This window comes from Ursus arctos, unplaced genomic scaffold (genome assembly GCF_023065955.2).
Source record: "Ursus arctos isolate Adak ecotype North America unplaced genomic scaffold, UrsArc2.0 scaffold_8, whole genome shotgun sequence".
Lineage (NCBI taxonomy): Eukaryota > Metazoa > Chordata > Mammalia > Carnivora > Ursidae > Ursus > Ursus arctos.
Genome location: NW_026623100.1, coordinates 1,225,439 through 1,247,987, shown reverse-complemented (window position 1 = coordinate 1,247,987; position 22,549 = coordinate 1,225,439). Strand labels below are relative to the sequence as shown.

The window sequence follows — 22,549 nt, the reverse complement described above, 5'->3', positions numbered from 1 at the left end:
CCTAAGAAGGACACTTTCCCAGAGGCCCTTTCCCAGAGGCCGGAAGAAATGAGAAGGCGGCCGTGTCCAGAGGGGGATGGGTCCTTGCCACTGCTTCCCACTAGGTGCCAGATATGTCCACGCCTCGTGGGACGTGGCTGAATCATCCACTCTTTCTGGATGTGTGTGGGGACAGACACAGCTGTTTCTTAGAATGAATCAGGGCAGCAGCTCTGGTACAAAATATTTGATTGATATTGATTCTCAGGGTTCTTTTGTTGTTTCTTAACTATTTACATTGAAAGTAAGCCCCCATGAAGGTTTTATAAGGGGTGCTCAGCTGCCAGGCTTGAGCTCTGGGCGTCATTTGCCTACAGGATTACCTTGCATTGTTTTAGTATTTGTGCCCTGGGCTGTGTGGCCTTCATCCCTCAGAGCCGGGAGGTAAGAGGGGGCCTTCACTAATGGCCTGTATTGTGTGGTTTCATCTGTGAGCTCACCTGACTTGATTATGTTTTATTTCCTCAGGGCTCCTGTAGGAGGGGCTGGGCCACCCCGGAATAATGTCGTTGGAGGTTCTCCGCTGGCCAAAGGGATGGCCACAACCATCCACCCAGGTGGTGGAAGTCTGAGCAGCCCAGCCACTGCCACAAGGCCGGCCCTTCCCCTCACCACACCCCAGGCCCAGCACCAGGCAGCCTCTCCCCCGATGGGCAGTTGCCTGCGGCACACAGCCCAGCCAGCCACCAGCCAAGCCCGGGGCACTGTCCCCACAGGTAAGTGTCACCCCTGAGGTCTCACTCACTAGGAAAATTTGACAGGGGTTCTCGTGAGAAACATGACTCAGGTTTCAAGCAGTCCAAGATGGGATAAGTTGTATTTGCTTATCAATCTCCAGGAAATGTGTTGACTCATATTACCCTGTTCTGGCAGCTGAAATGGATTAGAGAATTCACAAATACTGATACATTTCATTGTAGCAAGAGGACTGCATGGACGATTAGGATTACCATGGGCACCAGTGTCTAGGCCAGCTGCACAGGCCTTCCACGGTCCGGACACTGAGGGGCTTCCCAGCTAGGCAGCGTCTCTCCAGACGGGGGCAGAGTGCTCCTTCTCTGGAATGCTTTGAAGCTAGAAGCAGTGATGGTCATTGACCCTTCACCTTTATGCCAGCTTTATCCATAACCAGGCTGACATAGTTTGAGGAAAATCCACTTGATCCTAGGACAGTATGAGATGAAGAGAAATTATGGGGTGGATCTTATAGGCATAAAGAAGGTCAACACGTCTGGCTTGGAAGCTTAGCACTGAGCCATTAGGAACTGCTGACGTGTGGCTTATGGTGTCCCTGGGAGCCCACACCAGTCACCTTCCCAAACCGTGGAGCCAGCAACAATATCGCTGTGCAGTGCAGGAACCCAGGACAGCGGGGTGTAGCTCTGATTTTCATTTAAATGACAGAATTCCAGCTCCAACCTCAACCTTACTCTCTCAGAAATCCTCTGTCCTCTCCTCAAAGTAAGGCTTAAAGGACAAAAAGTGTCAACTCTTTGGAGCAATAAAATACACGATTTTTTAGAATCTAGCGAGCCAGGAGATGGCCCATTAGAAGTGTTCCAGAAGGTACCTTCTCAATTGTGAAAAGTCGAGATAATACTTAGCACAGCAGGGGCCATATTTTCTCCCAAGTCGAGGCTGATGGGACAAGAGCGTGGGAGGGGGCTGTGTGCTCACCCACCTGTTTACTCATTGGGGAAGTTGGCCTGCACATTCCCATGCTGGTGCCGGTCTGGGCTTGCATGCGGCAGCAAGGACTGCTGAGATCATTCAGGCGTCCCTGAATGTGACATGAACCACCCTGTGGGTTTTAGAGGACCGCTTCAGTCAGTGTGCCCACTGACCAGACAGGACCCCATCCCTGCTCTCAGCTCCCACACACTGTCGGAGAGGCAGTGCTGCTGGGCAGGAAGGCTTTGGGTGCTGGTGAAGGAGAGTCCAATGTGGGGCACTTGGTGATGGGGAGAGACTGGGAAAGGCTCCTCAGAGGAAGCTGATCCCAGTCTGAGCAGCAAAGTAACACTCGGGTAGGGGAACAAAGAAAGGTGCCATTTGAAGCAGGAGGAAAGGAATAGTCCAACAGAAGTGACAGAAAGCACGTCTTATGCAACCAGCTGCAAACAGTTCAGTGAAGACAGAGTGAACACAGGTCTGGCTGAAGGCATGAGCTTGAGACCTATGTTTGGAGGCTGGGCCGCCATTATTGCGTGCCTCAGTTTCTCTCTCTGTAAAATGGCACTTACCTCCAGGGCATTGTGTGGGGACTGTCTAGCATTGTTTATCTAGTGTATATTTATTACGTGTAGCTATTTCTATTCTTCTGTTAGAGAATAAGAATATCACTGCAGTACTCAGTGCATGAGAGTCCAAAAAATAAAAATTAATTATTACCAAAGGATCTAGGGGGTGGAATTCTCTCATGAAAGCAATGGGGACCCACCAAGGGATTTTACACAAGAGGGACAGCACTTTATCAAATATTACCAGGCACGGTAGGGAGGAAGAGTTGGTGTGGGGCAGACTGAAACTGGGAGCCGCTAGAGAGGAGCTGTTGTCCCCAAGTGAGAGGTCAGAGGGGCCCAGACCCAGTGAGTGGGGCTGCAGGATGGAGACAAATGATGAGCTATTTAGGAGGCAGAATGGTTGTGACTTGGAAATGGGCTGATGCTCAGGGAGAGCAAGGAACCAAGTCCAGTTGCCAGATTTCTGGACCAGTGACTGGGAAAATGACAGTGGCACCCCCAGCCTAGAAGATACCAGAAGGGACGGGTTTATGGTGGAAGACAATGATATGGCTTTGCAGAGTGCAGTGGGCTAGTCACTTTGTGGCCCACGCGCTGATTTGGATCCCCATCTTTACACGGGTCTCTCATCCCGTGTGTGGATCCCGCCTCACCATGGCAGAAGGGTGACCCTGCTGGTCCAGCTCACCTTGTAGATAAGTGCAGACACGTGACCTAGATGCTGGGAACAGACATGCCTGCATGTGATGTGACTTCCATTCAGAAGACACAAACATGAGGGGCCGCGTGGATGCCTTTTGCGAGAGAAGGTGGTGGTGAAAACATCCAACTCTTCAGGGGCAGCAAGGTGGCCATCTGGTGTCCAGTGCCAGTCATCAGTGGGTGCAGATGAACCTCTGGTGTCTAGTGCGTGGTCATCAGTGGGTTCAGGGTAAACTTCTGGTGTCTAATACCCAGTCATCAGTGGGTGCAGGGTGAACTTCTGGTCTCTCATGTTGTGTCATCAGTGGGTGCAAGGTGGACTTCTGGTGTCCGGTGCCCCCATCAGTAGGTACAAGGTGCATAGCTGGTGTCCACTGTCCAGCCTCACTCTGGATAGTGTCCATTTCCTGCAGCAGTGGGATCTGCACCAAGAAGTCCTCATGGGTGGGCTTGTCACTGCCTTGGCTATAGAGTCTCCAAGACTGACTGTGCCATCCCAGAGACTCTGTAAGTGCCTAATAGTCTTTCATATATGTCTGTTTTGCTTACATTAGCCAAGAATGACTTCTGTTTTTGTAACTCTGGCCCACGGGAAAGAACTAGTTGTCTTCATACTACAAGAGTTCTGCAACAATATTATCTGGTGCCAGCCATCCTACCCCCAACAATTACCTCCCATTGAGCCATGTTTATAGCATGGCCTAGGTTCATCTGATGCTGTTTATTGGTAGCCTCTAGCTAGACGTACAGCTACGGTAGTGGCCAAGTGATTGAGTGAGCCCACAGCAGGGCTTCCTGACTGGTTTGCCATGACTGGGTCAGAAGTACCCAAGATCCTGACCTCATTGACCCTTGGAGCACCCAGGCAGGACCTGGGACAGCTGAAGTCCCAGGGCAGGTCCCTTCTGGCTATAAACATCTCATCCGTTCACCCCAGTGTGCCACACACATTTTTCTATATACACCCTGATATGGAGAGGTTGGGCAGCCTAGATCCTCACTGAGAGTGAATATCCCAACACAGTAGCCCTGGGTTATCTGCACAAAATGCCAGTGTGATGGCCTTTCTAAGGCATGCCCTGCTAGCAACTTTCCCAGTTCAAAGAAGAAAATGAGACCTGCCAGTCATTTCTCCCTCTATGGAATAACAAGCAGAATTGAAAGAAATTGGCATGGCTAGGGGCAGTACAACATTGCATCTCAGTCATTGATCACCATAGTAACCACCATGGTGTGACAAGCATTCTCTTCCATCAGTCTAATTTTACATACGGGAAGAGCGAGGCACAGGATGTTTAAAACAGCTTCCCCAATGCATTCCAACCTCATGCTTATCCCCACACTCTTGCTGTCACAGTCAAGTTAAAGAATGGCTCCTACCACATCCTATCAGTAAATTAAATGCCACTGAGTTCCCATAGCATTTTCCACTTCATTCTGCATTTAGAGAGAAAAAACACACTGTTGACAGTACAAGTAATGGATTGTTCACTGCAGTAATTGCCCATTTCAGCAGACCCCAACCCAGGCAGTTGAGAGGCGTTTCATCAATGTTCTCATCTTGAGCCAAAGTCGGGCAGTTTGACAAAGGCTTAATTGCATTGGCCATAGCATCCAATATGATTTGTTCTGCTTGATTAATGTAACTCCTTTTTCCAAGGGCAGAGCTCTCCCTGTAAAGTGCCAGTGTCCACACAGCCTCATATCACTGTTTAACAGGGGCAAGAGCCTTGTACAGCCATTTATTCATCAGAAGAAAAAAAAAGCACTAAAAAAGAGGTAGATACTCTGCTAGGCTCTGGAAATGCAGAGAAGAACCACATAAACCCCAATTCTACATCCAGTTAAAGAGAACGACAAGAAAACAAATTCTTGCAATAGAGTTTGAAAAGCACTATAGTGGAGGTACCCAGAGGGAATAAGAAAGCATGGAGGAGAGATATGTAACAGATTGGAGAGGAAAATGAGAGAGAGTGGGAAGTTTTCAAGAGGTGGTGATCCTGCCTTGATTCTTAAAGTACAAATAGGAGCTATCTGAGCAGACAAAGCACAAAGAGAGCTCTAGCAGAGGGACTGGAAAGGACAAAGACGTGGCAATGAGAAATACCAGAGTTTCTATTTTGGGTAACTTTATTTATTTTGATGTGACTGAAACAAAAGGCATGGAAGGAGAAGATCAGGGTGTTGGTGACAATTTCTCTGAAGAGGCAAAATTTAATTTTAGGTCTTAAGGCTGGCATGCAGCAGCAGTCAGGTGAGGGTGGAAGCATGGGGAAAGCTCTGAAGTTGGCAAAGGACTGGTGCACTTGAAAACTGAGATGAAGTCAGGGTGGAAGGACAAAGAAATGAGAGGATGAATGGCACTGGCAAAGCTGAAAGGTAAGCAGGGGAAGATCATGGAGTTTCCTTTAGACCATGTTGTGCAATTTTGGCTTATATCCTAAGGGACACATCAGAGGGTTTTAAATAATGGATATAATTGGATTTTTGTATCTAAAGGATAAAGCTAGGCTTCTACTTGTGACCAACTAAAGTAATGAGGACAGGATTTATCATCCCGCCAGAAATAATTTATAAGAACAACAGTTTCCAAGATGCCAAACATTGGAAAACCAAGGACAGTGATTCATGAGAAAAGGAAATGAGGAAGTGAGCCCCAACTTACTGCCTGGAGAAAGGTTCCAGACTGTGGCACAGGGAGGGGTTACAAAGTAGAGCAGAGTGGGCTTCCTGATGTGAGGACGTGAAGTGAGAGTCTGGATGACTGAAGTGGCTAGAGTTTAAGGGACAGAGCCTAGAGAGGAGAGGGCTACCCAGAAAGAAAACCCTAGAGGATGCAGGGTGTCTTGAGTAGTATACTGAGAAGTAATCAGCATATGTATGGGAGGAAACTGTGCAAAGCCAGGGAAACTATCAGAGAAAGGATCAGTGCCGTCAGTGCCCAGAATTCACAAAGTGCTGGAAATAGTACCTGTTCCACCAGCCAGATGAAAAAAAAACTGTTCACAGGACATTGAGTAGTCTATGCAGAAGGGTTTTGTCTCAGTCCCTAGACTAACCACTGCTCTAGTCCCACCCAACTAGTCTTAAAAGCACACCCAAAAAGATCAAACTGTTTCCAATTCATTTAACTGTGATGGAGAACCGAGCTCAAGGGTACTGATAGGACTGCAAAAATATCCAGCTCTCAACAACATAAAAACAACAATGTCTGATATCAATAAAAAAATTCCTAGGCACACAAAGGAAAATACGACCCGCAATGATGAGGTAAACCAGTCAATCAGAACTGATTCAGATGTTAGAATTAGCAGATAAAGGTAAAAAGAGATATTATAATTGCGTTTATTATTATGTGCTCCTATATTATACTGTGTTCAGAAAATTAAGTAGAAACGTGGAAGATATTTTAAAGACCCAAATCAAACTTCTAGAAATAGAAACTAGAGTGTGTGAGATCAAGAATACAGTACATGGAATTAATGACAGATTAGACATTACTAAAGAAAATATTAGTGAACTTGAAGATATAGGAACTATGAAAAATGAAACACAAACACAAAAGAGAATGTTTAAAAATGAGTGTCAGTGAGCAGTGACAACTTCAAGTGGCCCAATATATGTGTAATTGGAGTCTTCAAAGTAAAGGAGTGAAAGGTGAGACAGAAAAATTATTTGAGAAATAATAGATCCAATTGTTCTAAATTTGATGAGAACTACAAACTCACAGATCGAAGACAGCTAGTGGGCCCCAAACACAAGAAACCCGGGGAAAACTACAGTAAGGCAAATTATAATCAAATTGTTCAGAATCTGTGACAAAATTTTGAAAACAACGAGGGAAAAAAATGATACATAAAGTAGGAAAAAATAAGGATGACTGTATATTTCTTGTCAGGAACACTTAAGTGAGAAATTAGTGGAGTAATGGAAAGAAGTACTGAAAGAAAGAAATCTGTCAAGTTAGCACTCTATGCCCAGCAAGAGTTTCTTTCAAAATGAAAGTAAAATAATCATTCACATATAGTAAAGCTAAAAGATTTCATTACCAATAGACCCACATGAAAAATGTTAAACAAAATTCTTTAGAAAGAAGGAAAATGATATCAGATGGAAATGTGGATCTATAAAAGGGAGTGAAGGACACAAGAAATGGTAACTGCATATATAAATATATAAGTTTTTTTCTGATTATTTAAATATCTGTTTAAAGATATAACAAACTGTTTAAACAAAAATAAAAACAATGCAGTTTGGCATTTAAAACACATACACCCCAATGTTTACAGCAGCAATGTCCACAATAGCCAAAATATGGAAAGAGCCCAGATGCCAATCGACAGATGAATGGATAAAGAAAATGGGGGGGGGGGGTGTATACATGTATGCACACAATGGAATATTACTCAGCCATCAAAAAGAATGAAATCTTGCCATTTGCAATGATGTGGATGGAACTAAAGTGTATTATGCTAAACGAAATAAGTAAGTCAGAGAAAGACAAATACCATATGATTTCACTCATATGTGGAATTTTAGAAACAAAACAGGTGAACATAGGGGACGGAAAGGAAAAATAAAGGAAGATGAAAATTGAAAGGGAGGCAAACCAGAAGAGATGCTGATCTAGGAAACAAACTGAGGGTTGCTGGAGGGGAGGTGGGGGGGAAGGGGTAACTGGGTGATGTGCATTAAGGAGGGCACTTGATAGAATGAGCACTAGGTGTTATATGCAACTGATAAATCACTAAATTCCACCCCAGTAACTAATAATATGGTATATGGTAAATAAAATGAATTTCAATAAAGAATTTTAAAAACACGTGTAAAAGTAAAACATATAATGGTAAGTGTACCATTTGGAGCACATTTGGAGGTTGGGAGTGGAGAAATATACTATTATACTGTTATAAGTAGGTTCTTATACTGTGTGTGAGGAGTTATGGAATCACTTGTAGGTAGACTATGACAAATTAAAGATGTAAGCAAGCACTAAATATCAAAACAGAGTACAGCAAATAAGCTAAGAGAGGAGGTAACATGAAATCACAAAAACTTCTAATTAATCCAAAAGAAGGCATAGAGAGGAAAGGAAACAAAAAATGCATGGGTAAAATAGTAAACATGTAGTAAAGCGTAGGTTTAAACCTGGTCATAAAAATAAATATGAATGGTCTAAACAACTTAGAATGCAGAAATTATCAAGTATTATTTTTTTTAAAAAAAAGACAAAACCTAACCATATGCTGTGAACAGGAAACATATTTTAATACTTTAAATATAAAATTATGAATAAGTAAAAAAGTAAAAGGAGGATCAAGATATAAAGGTGATTCTCATTATTCACAGTAGCTATGCTGTATCAAGTTGCCATGGACAATATATTAGTGAATACTAAACTATTGCTCTTAAGTGAAATACGTGCATGCGTGTGTGTCTCACAGAGATTATTATCTTCAATACTAAAAACAAGTCTTTCTGGTAGATTCTATTTATTTTACAAAAGAGAAAATAAAGTTCAGAAGTGACTGCCCAAGGCTGCCCCACTAACAGGTGACAAGCAGGATTTGAGCCTGTCCAGTCAGTCCCAGAGCTGGAGCATCTTGCACTGCACTGCCTTGCCCTGCCCTCTCCCATCTCTGTCCCTGGTCATCTCTGTATGAGCTAAAACAAGAAGGAAGAGCATCATCTTGTTGCACCTTAGCTGGGAAAATGTGTCAGTGACTCTAATTTTTTGCTAGTATGAGCATGTCTGTGAATGACTACAGAGCACCATAGGTATTGATTTGGGGGTTACAAATCATCAATTGTAGCTACTAGGTGAATTTGCACATATAGAATCTATGGATAATGAGGATCAACTGTGTCATGCTAATACTACTAGAAAGAAATCTGAAATGGTTATATTAATACCAGAGTAGAATTCAGAACAATATTATTACCATACGAATGGCAATTTCATAATGATAAAAGGTTCAGTTCATCAAGAGGACTAAATATTTATGTCCAAATAACAGAACTTCAAGATATATAAACAATTACTGGTAGAGCTGCAAGGAGAAATAAATAGAATAATCCACAATTACAGTCAGAGATTTCAATACTTCTCTCAATAATTGACAGAACAAGTAGACAGAATATTGGTAGGAATATAGAACATTTTAGCAAGCTTTAACCGATTTGACTTAATTGACATTTATGGAGCGCTATACCAACAGCAAAATACACATCTTTTCAAGTGAACACAGAATATTTACCGACATAGACCACATTTTGGGCCATAATATTTAAATCTCAGTAAATTTAAAGGGATTCAAGTCTCACAAATTACATTCCCTGACTACAATACAGATGAATTAGACATTGATAACACAGAGGTATTGAATTAGACATGGATAACACAGAGGTATCCCCAAATTTTGAAACTAAATGGCACACACACTTTAAAGTAACCCATGGATAAAAGAAGAAATCAAATATGATTTTAGAAAGTGTTTGAACTGAATGAAAATGAAAATACAGCATATCAAAATTTGTGGGATGCCACTAAAAAGCCGTACTTACAGGGAAATTTATAGCACTAAACACCGATGTCAGGGAAAAAGATCTCAAATCGGTCACCTCAGTTTTACCATAAGAAACTAGAATAAAAGAGCAAAGGAACCTGAAAGAAGCAGAAAAAAGTCAGTGCAGAAATAAATAGAAAACAGAAAAACAATAGAGATCAATGAAACCAAAATTTGCTTCATTGAAAAGATCAGTAATAAAATTGGTAAGCATCTAGCCAGAGAGATAAAGAATACAGAGAGAATACACAAATTATCAATACCAGAAATAATAGATTTTACAGAATAATAAGGGATTATTATTTTACTTCAGATGTTACAGAATAATAAGTATTATAAAAAATTATGCCAAAAAACTCAATAAATTAGACAAAACATAAATTTCTTAAAAACCAGAAATTAATGAACTCAAGAAACAATAACCTGAATGGCTTATGTCTATTAAAATTGAAATAGAAATTGAATTAGTTAAAAACTTTCCACAAAGAAATCTCCAAGCCTGAGTGGCTTCATTGTTAAATTATACCTAATGGTTAAGGGAAAAAAAACAACAATTCCATTGAAACTCTTCCAGCAAATTGAAAAGAAGGGAGAATATTCCCTCTTTCTATAACGCTAGCTTTACCCTCATACCCAAACAGATAAAGACACTGAAAGAAAATAAAACTACAGACCAATATCACTCATAAACATAGACATAAAAACTCTAAAATTTTACAGCAATAAAAAGTATAATATATCATGACCAAATAGAGTTTCTTCTAGGAATTCAAGCCTTGACTTACATTTAACAGTCAATATAATTTACTGTATTAACAAACTAAAGAATAAAAATAATATGACCAATTCAATAGATTTGGGGAAAAAAATTTTTTTTACAAAATCCAACACACATTCCTGATTAAAAACTGTCAGAAAATGAGAAAATAGAAGTGAGCTGCTCGACCTGATAAAGGGCATCCACGAAAACCACAGCTAACCTCAGACTTAATAGTTGAGAGACTGAAATCTTTCCCCCTGAGATCAGGATTAAGCAGGGATATCCACTCTTGCCATTTCTATTCAGTATTGTACTGTAAGTTCTAGCCAGACCAGTTAGTCAAGAAAAAGATATAAAAAGCATGCAGATTGGAAAGGAGGGATTAAAATTATGTCTATTTGCAGATAACATGATCTTGAATATAGAAAACCCTGGGGAATCCACACTCACACAAAGAACTTTCTTTACAGCTAATAAATGAGTTCAGCAAGGTTGCAGGATCCAAGATTAATATACAAAAATAATTGTATTTTTACATACTAGCAGTGAATAATTGGAAGTTTATGTTTTAAAAAATGATAGTAATTTTAATAACATAAAAAATATAAATTAGGGATATATCTGATAAAAGAAGAGGAAGACCTATCTGCTGAAAATTATCAAATATTGCTAAGAGAAATTGAATAAGACTGAAATAAGTAGAGCAATATACTTTATTCATAAGTGAGAAGACTTAATATTGTTAAGGGATTTATTCTCCAAAAATTTGACCTATAGATTCAATGGAATACCAATCACAATCACACTCAGCTTTTCTGTAGAGATTAGTAATATGTTTCTCAAATTCGTAAAGGCATGCAAAAAACCTAGAATAACCAAAACAACCTTGAAAAAAACAGCGAAGTTGGAAGGTTAACACTGATCTCAAACATAAGGCTACAGTAATCAAGTCTGTGTGATATTGGTGTAAAGATAAGCAACTAGATCAGTAGATACTTTTTCTGAAAACAGAAAAGTGTCCATTAAATTTGTTGACAGGTGGAATCATAGTTGATCTTGTTCAGAAAGTATTTGATAGAATGAAAGTGAGAAACCATATTTCAGTAGACTGGGAAGTGAGTGAAGGACTCCTGGATAGTATGGGATAGTGAGTTCATGTGGAAATCCCCTATTCTCTCTGTTTTAAACACAAAGAGTTTTCTTTGTTTTTAAATTTTTAAAAAGTCAACTCTATGGATCTAAACAAAATGGAACACAGTAATAGCAAGTGGGGTTGAAGCATTGGCTTACTGGAATGAAAAGCAGGCAGTGTTGGCTGACTTTCAACTCCTGCAAGAGAAAATGGACAGGAAGTCTCTGGTGAGTATCGGGGGACCAGAGCAAAGTGCAATGGTTTGAACAGCTGCAGTCTCTTCCATTCTTAGGGAATGGTTAGGACTGAGCTACTCCCTGGGGTATGGGAGAGGATAGAGAATGCCACTTTGGCATGGAGCTGAGTTTGGCTCTGGACTGAGGACCAGAGCCCAAACCATTCTGTTACACCTGGTTCTGAAGAGGTCCCAGAGGACCATGCAGAAGCAGTGACCAAGGATACAACAGCAATAAGACAGTCCTGTTCAAGAGGAGCTTACACACGGAAATCTCAAAGCACAAGGGAAACACTAATGCATAAAAGATAGCCAATAAACTGAAGAAATGGGAGAGAAATAAGAGAGAAATCTGAAAAAGTCTTTGCTATCAGTATATTTAAGATCCTCTAGGGGTGTCTTGCTGGCTCAGTCAATAGAGCATCTGACTCTTAATCCTGGGGTTGTAAGTTCAAGCCCCACATTCGGCATGGGGCCTAGTTAAAAAATAAAAATAAATAAAAATAAAAGATCCTCTAAAAGGGAAAAGAAAGAATAACATCTACTTTCCCCCTTCCCCAAGAAAGAAAGAAAAGACAGGGTGTTATAAAGGGGAAAGATTAGATGGATAGCTATGAATTAGAAACTGATGGATATGAAAAAGAACCAACTTGAAATTTTGGAAAGGAAAACATATATTTATTTAAATACAAAATCTCTATAGATAACATAAACTCCAGCCTGGACACAGTTGTGTCCAGTTAGTGACACTAGAAAGCTGTACAAGGACATGTATCCGGAACACAGAGCAGAGATGAAAACTGCCATGAGAGCAAATACAGATCATGCGAAGAGCTGAATGAAAAGTTAGAAAGAACCAATGGAGACACTATTTCAAGAATACAGCGTATAAAGCAAAACAGGAGAAGGAGGTATTGGCCAGAAAAAGGACTGTTTTTGAAATGGGAGCTATAACTGGCTTAGTAAATTGCAGGAGGAAAGGAAAAGAAAGAGAAATTTAATACAGGCCAGAAGGGGATGAGCCACGGAAAAGGATCAAGATGAGCATGATGGTGTAGACCTCTTGGGACCCTGTATCCTTGAGGCTGGATAGCAGGGTGGGTCTGGGTGTGGATGAGTTGAGAGAGAGGCTGGCCTGGCCTGAAGTTTGGGGAGTGGCCAATGTTCCATTTTATCCATGAGAATTCTTGAGAATAAGAAAAGGGCAATGTTCACAACTAATGAATCATCGAGTCTTACATCGGAAACCGGGGATGTACTGTATGGTGACTAACATAATATAATAAAAAATCATTAAAAAAAAAAAGAAAAGGGCAATGTTGATGGTAAGGTAGTTCATTTATTCATTCAACTACTCTTTATCAAGCACATGTGGAATGACATAACAGTGAACTGAGTGAGGTCCAGTGGGATTTAGCCACTCCAGAGTTGCTGGAGCATGCCAAAATGTATAGAGGAGAGGCAAAGGGGAGCAGAGACTATGGAGTAAGAGCACCTTCTCAAACTGCCTGCCTCTGTCAGGCAGGTTGCTTTGGCATTGCTAACTCTATGACTAGAGTGATGGCAATCTAGGTCAGTCTGAGGTGGGATGGCACAGGGTGGGTGAACCTGAGGATAAATCCTACTGAGGATCAGTGGGATCCCACATTCTTCTACCAGCAGGTGTAATGGGTCATGCTCCTCTTTCTCAGAGAGGATTTTTATCTTCTCCATTGGTTCAATTCTGTAAAATCTGAAGAGATGTTTTAATTGAGGTTCTCTTTTCTCAAAGACTTGTTCATTCATTCAAGAAATTTATCAAGCACCTGCTGCATGCTGCACACACACCAGTCCAGCTGTTTGGAATATATTCGTGAACTACACGGCAAATGGAGCTCCCTCATGGAGCTCACCTTGTAGTGGGGAGACGGCCAGTGCACAGTCAGCACACAGTGGAGAGGATGTACCATACAGACCGTTAAGAGCAGAGAGTGCCGTGGGAGGGAAAGGAAACTGAAGCAGGGCAAGAGGGGCTGGGACTGCTGTTCAGTGGGTTTACCAAAACGGGGCTCTCTGGGAGGGCAGTGTCTGAGGTGACCGAAGCAGGCTCGGGGATGTGCGACTCTCTGGGAAAGAGTATTCTGTGCAATGGTCTCTGAGGTGAGACAGAACCTATGTTGGGGGAACAGCCAGGACGCTGGAATGGCTGAGGGGAGGAACAAGGGAGAGAACAGGGGAGGATGTCAAAGAGATTGCCTGGCAGGCAGGTTAGAACTTTCTGGAACACCCTCTCCTCTTTTGCATTGGGTTTGGCAGGGTGATGTGGCAGGCATGTGGAAGCCAGCCAGAGGTAGAGGGGAGCGGTGTGGGACTGGGCGGAAGAATCTGGAGCAGCCCCTACAGGCTCTGCAGCCCGAGTGATTGCTCTTGCCTGGCCCAGCTGCCACTTCTCTTTCCAGGGCCGGGGGGCTGGGGTGAAGGAGAGTTCAGACAGCTGGGGAGAGGCAGACAAATGGCCTCAGGAGCACTGTCCAAGTCATGGGTTACCTCGGGCTGATTGAGTGACCCCAGTGGCTTCATCGATCTGCACAGTTGCCTAACCTGGTCTTTTGAAATGTGGGAGCATGTTGAGTGAGGATTCAAAACCCACCCCAAACCCTGAATACTTTTAAAACCATAAATCAGCCTTTATTTATTTCACCTCCTAGAAACCGAGGCCACAGTGAGAGTCCCTGAGTCCCGGAGCACCTGGGATCACATAATTAGATCTCACCAGCTCTTCCCACGCAGCGCTGTCAGAGGGAAGAGGCCTGACTTGCATGTGAGGGGGCTCTAGTTTGTCGCACCGCGTTACTTCCCATGCCAGGGAAACGCTGTGAGGATTTATGAGTACATTATCTATTCAAGGCGTATTTGAGGGCTGAGAATATTGTTTTGTTTTATCACATGTATTTTTTTCATGTTGCAAAGCCACAAATGCCACAAATTCTGGTGGTAGGAAATAAGGAGGTGTAATTTTTCTCTGGGCGACAGTGCAAAAATGATGTAATCTGAGTTGCCCGATGTTGCATGGGACACATGGCATAAAGTGACGTGGGCTGCCACAACCCGTGTCTCCCTTTGGGTCACCAGTCCAGGCCACAAGTCACTGTTCCTCTGGTGTGGCTCACTGTGTCCCCCTGTATGTTTCTTCTGTGAGGAGTAAGGAGGCAGTTCTTCAAAATCACTAACATAAGCTGCAGCAACATTCATTTTAATTCAGTGCTGTGTTGAGAAAGAACTTTATGTTTTCAAATGGTGGATTTTTTACAAACCTTAGGCCTTCAGACCCTTACCATCCTCAGGAGGCATTTCTGCTGGCAGCGGGGGGGCACGTTGGTCATTGTGAAGTCCCTGTTCTGAACTCCGGAAACGGTTGCTTCGGTGTGCGAGCAAGGCAACAGCCGCAGGCAGATCGCAGGGAGCGGGGTGACGGCTCGCCTTCCTCCTGTGACTGTCACAGCTATAGAGCTGCTGCACGTGCTCGGCCCCAGCGCGACCGCTCCAACACCAAGTGTGGACAAAGGACCGGGTTGCAGTTCTGGGGTCGAGACCAACCAGAGTCAAGCTGCCGGCAGTGATCACCGTACATGGAGTGGTGTCTGATCATTCCGGGGCATCGTGAGGCCCCTTCAGGGTTCTGTCACAGGCTTTACTTTAATGAGCGTTTTCACAAGGGCATTGTAGAAGAACTTGGGAGTGTCTTAGTTCATCGCGGCAGAGGAAGCCAGTTAGAAGGCTTCGTGGTAAACTGGGAACATGCCCACGCTCGTGGCGACCTTGGAAAAGAGATTTTTCTCTCCCCCTGAGGGCGGGCTGTTTTGTGCTGTGACAGGGCTTTGGGGAGATGGGATGTGTTTCCAGGTCACCTGGCCTCAGTCTCTCTCCCTGTGGAGGTGGCTGGGTGTGGAAGGACCGCAGAGAGTCTGTGAGCCCCGGGAGGAGGAGCCCGAGGAAAGAGTCTGTGGCTATGGCATTGCAGTGGCAAACTAACCTTGTGACCCCACTCTCTCTCCAACCCCATTCTCCAGCTGCACACTCATCAGCCCAGGCCCAGGACCGACCAACGGCCACCGTGTCGCCCCTGCGCACCCAGAACTCCCCATCCCGCCTGCCCACCGCCAGCCTCAGGCCCCACTCGGTGGTGTCCCCGCAGCACGTGCACCAGCCCCCCGTGCAGACGGTCATCGGGGCCCAGTGCCCCCGACCAGCCATCCCGCTTACATCCGCAGCGTCTGCCGTCACACCTCCCAACGTCAGTGCCGCCAACCTCAACGGGGAGGCCGGAGGGGGGCCCGTCAGTGGCCTGTCATCGTCCAGCCCCACCAACACTGGATGCAAACCAGATGAGAAGAAAAATGAAAAGGTAAGTGGCCCATCCTGGGCGAGCCCTGGCCGTGGCCCAGCTGGTTATTGTAACTCTTTGGCACGAGACATCAAAGACTTTTTGTAAAATTAAGGTTTGAATTAGGGCACCAAGTTCTTGCCCTCGGATGCATCAGGCCTATGACAGACGGAGGCCAAACCAGCAAAGCAGCCGTCCTTGGAGTGGAATTCAGGCGGGCCTTACGTTCCGGTAGGGCTGACCCCACCCCAGCTATAGCTTTTACACAAGTCAGAGAAAAGTATTGCTTCTTCAGAATGCTTTAATTCTGTCTGTTGGAAAATCACTGTAATATACTCGTTTTGTCAGAGCAAGATACTTATTGCCAGGTACCAGGATATTATATCAATAAACACACAAATCTACTTAGGTACAGTGTGAACAGCTTCCCTTCCCTTCAATGTGTCATCCTTGTGCAGTCTACAACCTGTTCAACCGTGTGGGACAGGCCTGTTTTCTGAGGAGAAACAAGAGGGGGATGCTGGTCTGATAGTTGATGTAGATAGCATTTTCATCTATTCTTTTAACTTGTGAAGGTAATTGGGCTTATTTCACGAAAGAAATCTGAGTCCAATGAGCTTGCCTCTATTACTGTCCAGCTAGACACTGGATTAGCCAGGAAGAGAGTCAAGATTTCTAAATCAGTGCTGCCCATTAAAACTATAATTCATGCTACCTATCTAATTTTAAATCTTCTAGTAGCCACATTTATTAAAAATGTGTTCAAATAATTTTAAAAATAAAATTAAAAGGTGAAATTCATTTTAATGGTGGAATCTATTAAACCCAATATCTAAAAATATTATCATTTCAACAGGTACTCTGTATAAGAAAAATGTTGATGAGGTGTTTTACCGTTTCTCACATTTAGTCTTTAAAACCCAGGGAGCCATCTGCAGTGCTCACGGCCACTGCACTGCCCACCGCTGTCCTGGACAGTGCGGACACACATCTCCAGCTCGGAGCTACCTTCTTCATTGCCTTGCTGTGTGAACAACTTATTCTCATTCCCTCTTGGCTTTACCACATGCCGGTAAAGCCTTTTAAAACCTTTCTATCTAAAACCAGTTTTCTTTTTTTTAAGATTTTATTTATTTGACAGAGAGAGTGAGAGAGAGCAAGAGAGAGAGCGAGCATGCGCACAAGCAGGGGGAGCAGCAGAGGGAGAGGGAGAAGCAGGCTTCCGCTGAGCAGGGAGCACAATGCAGGGCTGGATCCCAGGACCCTGGATCATGACCTGAGCCAAAGGCAGATGCTTAACCAATTGAGCCACCCAGGGGCCCCTGAAACCAGTCTTCTGATTAGAGGCGCTAGCCAGTGTTGAGGTGAGCCCGGCAACACAGGATTGTGTATTCAAGGCAAGGACAGCCTCTCCTGTGGCTGCAGGAACAATACCAAAACCAGTGCTGACTGCCCAGTCCACATGCCCTGGGTGCCCTGGAGGTTATGCCCACCGGCTCACTTCCTGTGCTTTGGCAGGAGCCCAGAGGCCTCTCAGAGCTGTGCACACCAGATTCCTCAGGGCCCCCGGATCAGCGGTGCTCAGGCCTCATCACCGGCTGTCTCATCTGGTCGGGAGGAATATTATTCCCACGCTCAGGGGTGCAGAAGAGCCGCTGCTGCTGTGATCTCTGCCAGCAGAGCTCGAGTCCCCTTGAGACCAGCAGGGTCCCAGGCACGAAGTGAAATTGTTGCTCTGTGGTTTGTGTCCATGTCTGTTTGCAAATCCCTTAGGTCTTGGGCTGCTCCCTTCCACCTTACAGCCTGGTTAGGAGATGTCCCTGGGTCTCATCGGGAGGCAGAAGTGGGGGTGCAAGCCCACCCTCTCACTTGGACATGCTTCCTGGAAGACTAGATCCTCCAAGCCTTAAACAGGGATGAACTTGGAAAGGGCAGGGCGATAACAGTTCTGTAAACATTTCCGGTTCTTTACCAAAAAATTCCCTCTGTCTAGTTTGCCAAAGAGATAGGGCTAGCGTCAGGAGGGCTCATGACAGTAGAGTCAGGCTTGTAGGAGTCTACCTGGAGAGAGGTATTGCTCACCATCTTGCCCTCTGAAGCGTGTTGCTAAGGAAAACCGGCACAGGGCCTGCTCTCGACATTCCCTGTTAGACACTGAGCAGGCATTTTGTCCCCACTCTGGGTTCACGCTGTGCTAACAGTTCTCCTACATCAGCAAGGAAGAGTTGAGTCCAGGGGACACCCAGAGGGCCCCTCTTGATGAAAGTCACCGTGGAAGGAAGCCCTGCTCCCAGAAGGAAAGCAGCAGATAGGTGCGCCTCACCCTGGCAGCAGAAATGCACGGGCCGGCGCCAGCCTGTACCGGCCACGCTGGGAGCTGGGCACTGACTGCCCGCAGCCCGGGGGCTCTCCACGCTGTGCTCCCAAGTAGGAAGTGAAACGGACTTTGTGGGATGAAGCGAGCATGTGTTTGTAGGTACGGCAGCAATCGTCCACGTCAAACCCCAGTGGAGAAATACTATGGATCGTCCTTCCAAATGTGTGGTTTCCGTTTCTCACCTCTCAAAGCATAAACACAAAAAGCACTGGTCTGAAAACACCAACTGTGAATGGTTTCTCCTTTTGTACTCCCAGTGGAATCTCCCCTACTTTATAGAAAAGTGCAAAACATCCGCAGTAGCCATTTCTAGCAGAAGAGCCAAGACGGTAGCTGTTCACGCGAACCTGTGTGGGGTGCTCCAAGGCGGCAGAGTGCACCCGGGCTGGGGGACCTCGGTGCCCTTGTGCTGCGCCCCCCTGCCCCCACCAGCACCACAACAGAACAGATTTCACCAACTTTGAGAACACAGCAGTTGGCTTCAAACCTATTTCTGGGTAACCCCATCACAGATGTGCCCATGTTTAATGACAGTGGAAGGATTTTTTTAGGTAATTTGCAGTACTCTCCAGGTTGTTTCTGTTAATGAATTTTCCTCCAAAAAAGGCAGAGCTCCTAACCCTGCTGTCCATGGAGACACAAACCACAGTGCCTGTGTGTTTTCACAGGGCCGAGCTCTTCTGAAATTCGATCCAGGCCCTTCCAAGCATGTGCACAAGAGAGAAGAGCATGACTGATGGGGCTCCTGGCCCACAAGGAAGCGGCAGGGGTGATTCTCTACTAGGAGCAGGTAGATTTATTCCCAGGCGTCCCTGCATGTGAGATACAAAGAGGCCCCCAAACCTGGCTCGTGTGCATTGATTGCTGTGGGGATCCTGGGAGGCTGACGCTCTGTAATTCTACCCTTGGGGACTGGGCTTCTCAGCCCTGCCGCTGGCAGCTTGCGCATTGGCCCTACTTGGCCCACTTTTGGGCTGAGGCCTCCAGAGAGACTCAAGGGCTGCCAGGGTGGGGACTCTTTTTGTAGATTGGATCCTGAGCCAGAGCTCCTCTCTGGGCCCAAGGCTTCTGCCAGAGTGTGCAGCCTCCAGCCTCTCTCCCAGATGCTCTTCCTTCCCATCTTTCTGGTCACATGGCTTCCCGCAGGGGCTGCCCTGTGGCCCAGCTGCCAGTGCACAGCAGCTCCAGCCTCCTGGAGAGCTGCCCACTTCTGCTAGCAGTGCCCAGTCCAGAGGTATACTCTTGTGCCTCAGCCCTGGAGCCCACGGTGAGAGACTGGAGTGCTTCCTGGCACCGGTGACAGGAGGGATGCACAGAGGATGGGCCTGAGATGGGGGACTTCTGATCCAGGGGTTCACTCAGCACTCTGGACATCACTATGGACTCTGCCAGCATCTGGAGCCATTTGGACTGATCAGGGATCTGTTCTGCTTGGGGACAGATCTGCTGGGGGTGGCCCTGCGTGGAAGAGGGCCCCCCTCCAAGAAGACCTGGGAAAGACATATATTGTATAGCTGCAGGGTACCCTAGTCTAGATGGATCCCTTCCCGGTCTCCCAGGTTAGAAAAAATAGAGGCACCCGGGACATGGGGAGAACCTCAGGGCACAGAGAAGACCCCAAGGCATGAGAAAGACCCCAGAATATGGAAATCATGGAGGTTACAATCTTCAGAAGATACAGCTGGTGGGCATCATTGGAGGTCTTCCCATCCAAGGACTTGGGTCTAACGTTTCTGAAGAAGGAACTAGATACAACTTTTGGAGTCATCTTTTGGTACTCACAGATCACGGAGTGGAAAGAAAATCTTGGAAGAATTTTAAGATGATCTGTAGTATTTAAGTTAACGCCTTTGCACTTAAATCCATTTCTGTGCTTGAAACAGCCATCAAATACCACCTATCATGTCCATCCATGACTTTACTGTTTCTGAGGCATCATGAACACTCAGCACCAGACGATACAGAGCAATATTCCCTCGGGGTCAACTCCATGGGAAAGTTGTCGGAAAGAGAGTGCTGTGCCTCCAGACAGAGGCTACGGTCAGTGACAGCAGCAGTGACATGCTGAGGAAGGAAGTAGAAGATCGTGGGCCTCCTGAAGCTGGGAAGCTTTCCCTGGCCGTCTGGCTGGAAGCCACTCACTCTCCCAAGCAGAAGCTTGTTACAAGAAGCATGTATGTGGCCCAGGCAGAGTGCCAGGCCCTGGGAGTCTATAGTGAGGGGATTCTGCCCCGGCCTGGAGGGACACTGAGTCTAGGACCGGGAGGCAGGCTGGTAAGCAGGCAACTGGGATAGATGTGACAGGTCTGGGGACAGGGAAGCTTCCTGGGGGAGTTCTACCTGACAGGTAAGAGGACAGTCTAGGCCGAAGGATGTGGCGCGACCATGAGGAGCCCAGGAGCAGTTGCATGCAGCAAGGCAACTCTAGAAGGGCCTTGAGATCAGCAGCACATTGTTTAGGAGTCGTTGGGTGCTGGGTGGGAAAGTGGGATTCAAGGCCTCATCAGAGGAGGTTAGCTGTGCTGCTTCCCTCCCCTGAGTTCTGGACCCCTCACTGTCTCTGTTCTTCCTGCTCAGGTAACTGTCTCACTCCATGACAGCCCCTCTGACTGGTACCTTAGTTCCTTTCAATGCTCTCCTTAGTGTCCGCGTACCCTTTCTGTGACCACTGGCTACAGCAGTATCTTTCAAACCACGTGTTCAGAAGTGTCCCACTCGCGAGTCACCAAACCAATTTAGTGGATTTGGACCAACTTTTTTCAGATTGAACAGAATGCACAGAATGAAATAGAATAGATTAGATAAGCATGCATTGCATACAGGAGGAGCCAGTATATTGGGGGAAAATGATGGCTGTTGTCCTGAGTCCTGATTTCCAAAAAGTCTCAGAACCCTGATCAATAGACCCTGAAGAGTGCCTTGCTTCTAGAAAGCATACGGTGATATTTGTAGACTAAAGGGAGTTGGGAAAACTGTTGCCAATGAGTTTACACTCCCATGACTTATGAGAAATTCTTTACTTTATAGGCCAGAAGAAAGTTAACTTTCTGTGTATAGATGAATAGTTTCAGGTCCACAGAGTAATAGAATAGTGGAACTGGAAAGAGCCTCTGAAGATCTTTTCATTAAACTCCTCTTTTTCGATGATGTTCCTGAAACTCAGAGATGTTGAGAGGTTTGCCAGGGGTCACACAGCATCAGCAGTGGGGCCAGCACAAGGACTCTGGTTTCCCAGCCCCTTTGGGAGCGCTGCTGGGCTCTGATGTGCTGACTTGTAGCAGCCTCTCCAGTCTCCGAGAGGCCAAGGCCTCAGGTGGTTTTGGCTTCTCCAGGTGTCTTGCAGCGATAGGTCGCGGTAGCAGGAGGCTGTGGGGTATGCCCAGGAGAGGGCAGTGTGACCTGAGGGTGTCCTGCAGTGATAGGTCGCTGTAGCAGGAGGCTGTGGGGTGTGCCCAGGAGAGGGCAGTGTGACCTGAGGGTCTGCCTTCTGGTTCCACACTGAGCTCAACTGTGGCCAGAGCCCACGTGGCAGTGAGCCATTTGATCAAATCCACGTGGATGGCATGACCTTTATCATTAAGGCTTTGGGGAGCCAGTCTGAAAGGAGCAGCAGACCTGACAGAATGACCAATAACAGCAGCAGCTAGTCCTGGCCTGTAGCAGGGACATTACAGGAAGTGTGTTTGCAGATGAACTTTGAACTTGTTCTTTATTACCTACATCCCACCCATTTAAGAGCATAACCAGGCATATAGTACATAGCATTACAATGATATTTTGTGAAAACGCAGGCATGTGCAATATAAAGAAATCTTGAGGGTGAAGCTGTTTAGAATAACCAGGCAGTTTTTTCTAAATTGAAGAATCACTGGTTTATGAACCATTTTCTCTCCAGTTGGTCTCACTGCAGTAAGCAAGCCTTTACTTGCGCTGTTTCCAGCGTGCAGACTGGAAGGGGGGCTGCTGTAAGCTCTGTAACCAACATCGCGGTGGCTGCCAGTGCATTTCCAATTCTGAGACAGGCAGGTACTTTGCTACTGTCACACACTAGCTGCATGAGCCCCACCAACCAAACCAGGGCTGAGGGGGTGTCCTGCTGCGTCAGATGACATTCGTCAGAGGTGGGGATGGG

General features: G+C 45.5%; 1 protein-coding gene across 3 annotated transcripts in view; it reads left to right on the top strand.

Annotated features, from left to right (window-relative positions):
- The window catches only part of SH3RF3 (SH3 domain containing ring finger 3), a 389,852-nt gene that overhangs the window by 308,137 nt on the left and 59,166 nt on the right, over positions 1-22,549 (top strand). For all 3 annotated transcript variants that reach the window (XM_057309363.1, XM_026516179.4, XM_026516168.4), the window contains 2 exons: positions 508-755; positions 15,727-16,061. In XM_057309363.1, the coding sequence (XP_057165346.1) occupies positions 508-755; positions 15,727-16,061 (583 nt within the window). The remainder of the gene's footprint in view (positions 1-507; positions 756-15,726; positions 16,062-22,549) is intronic.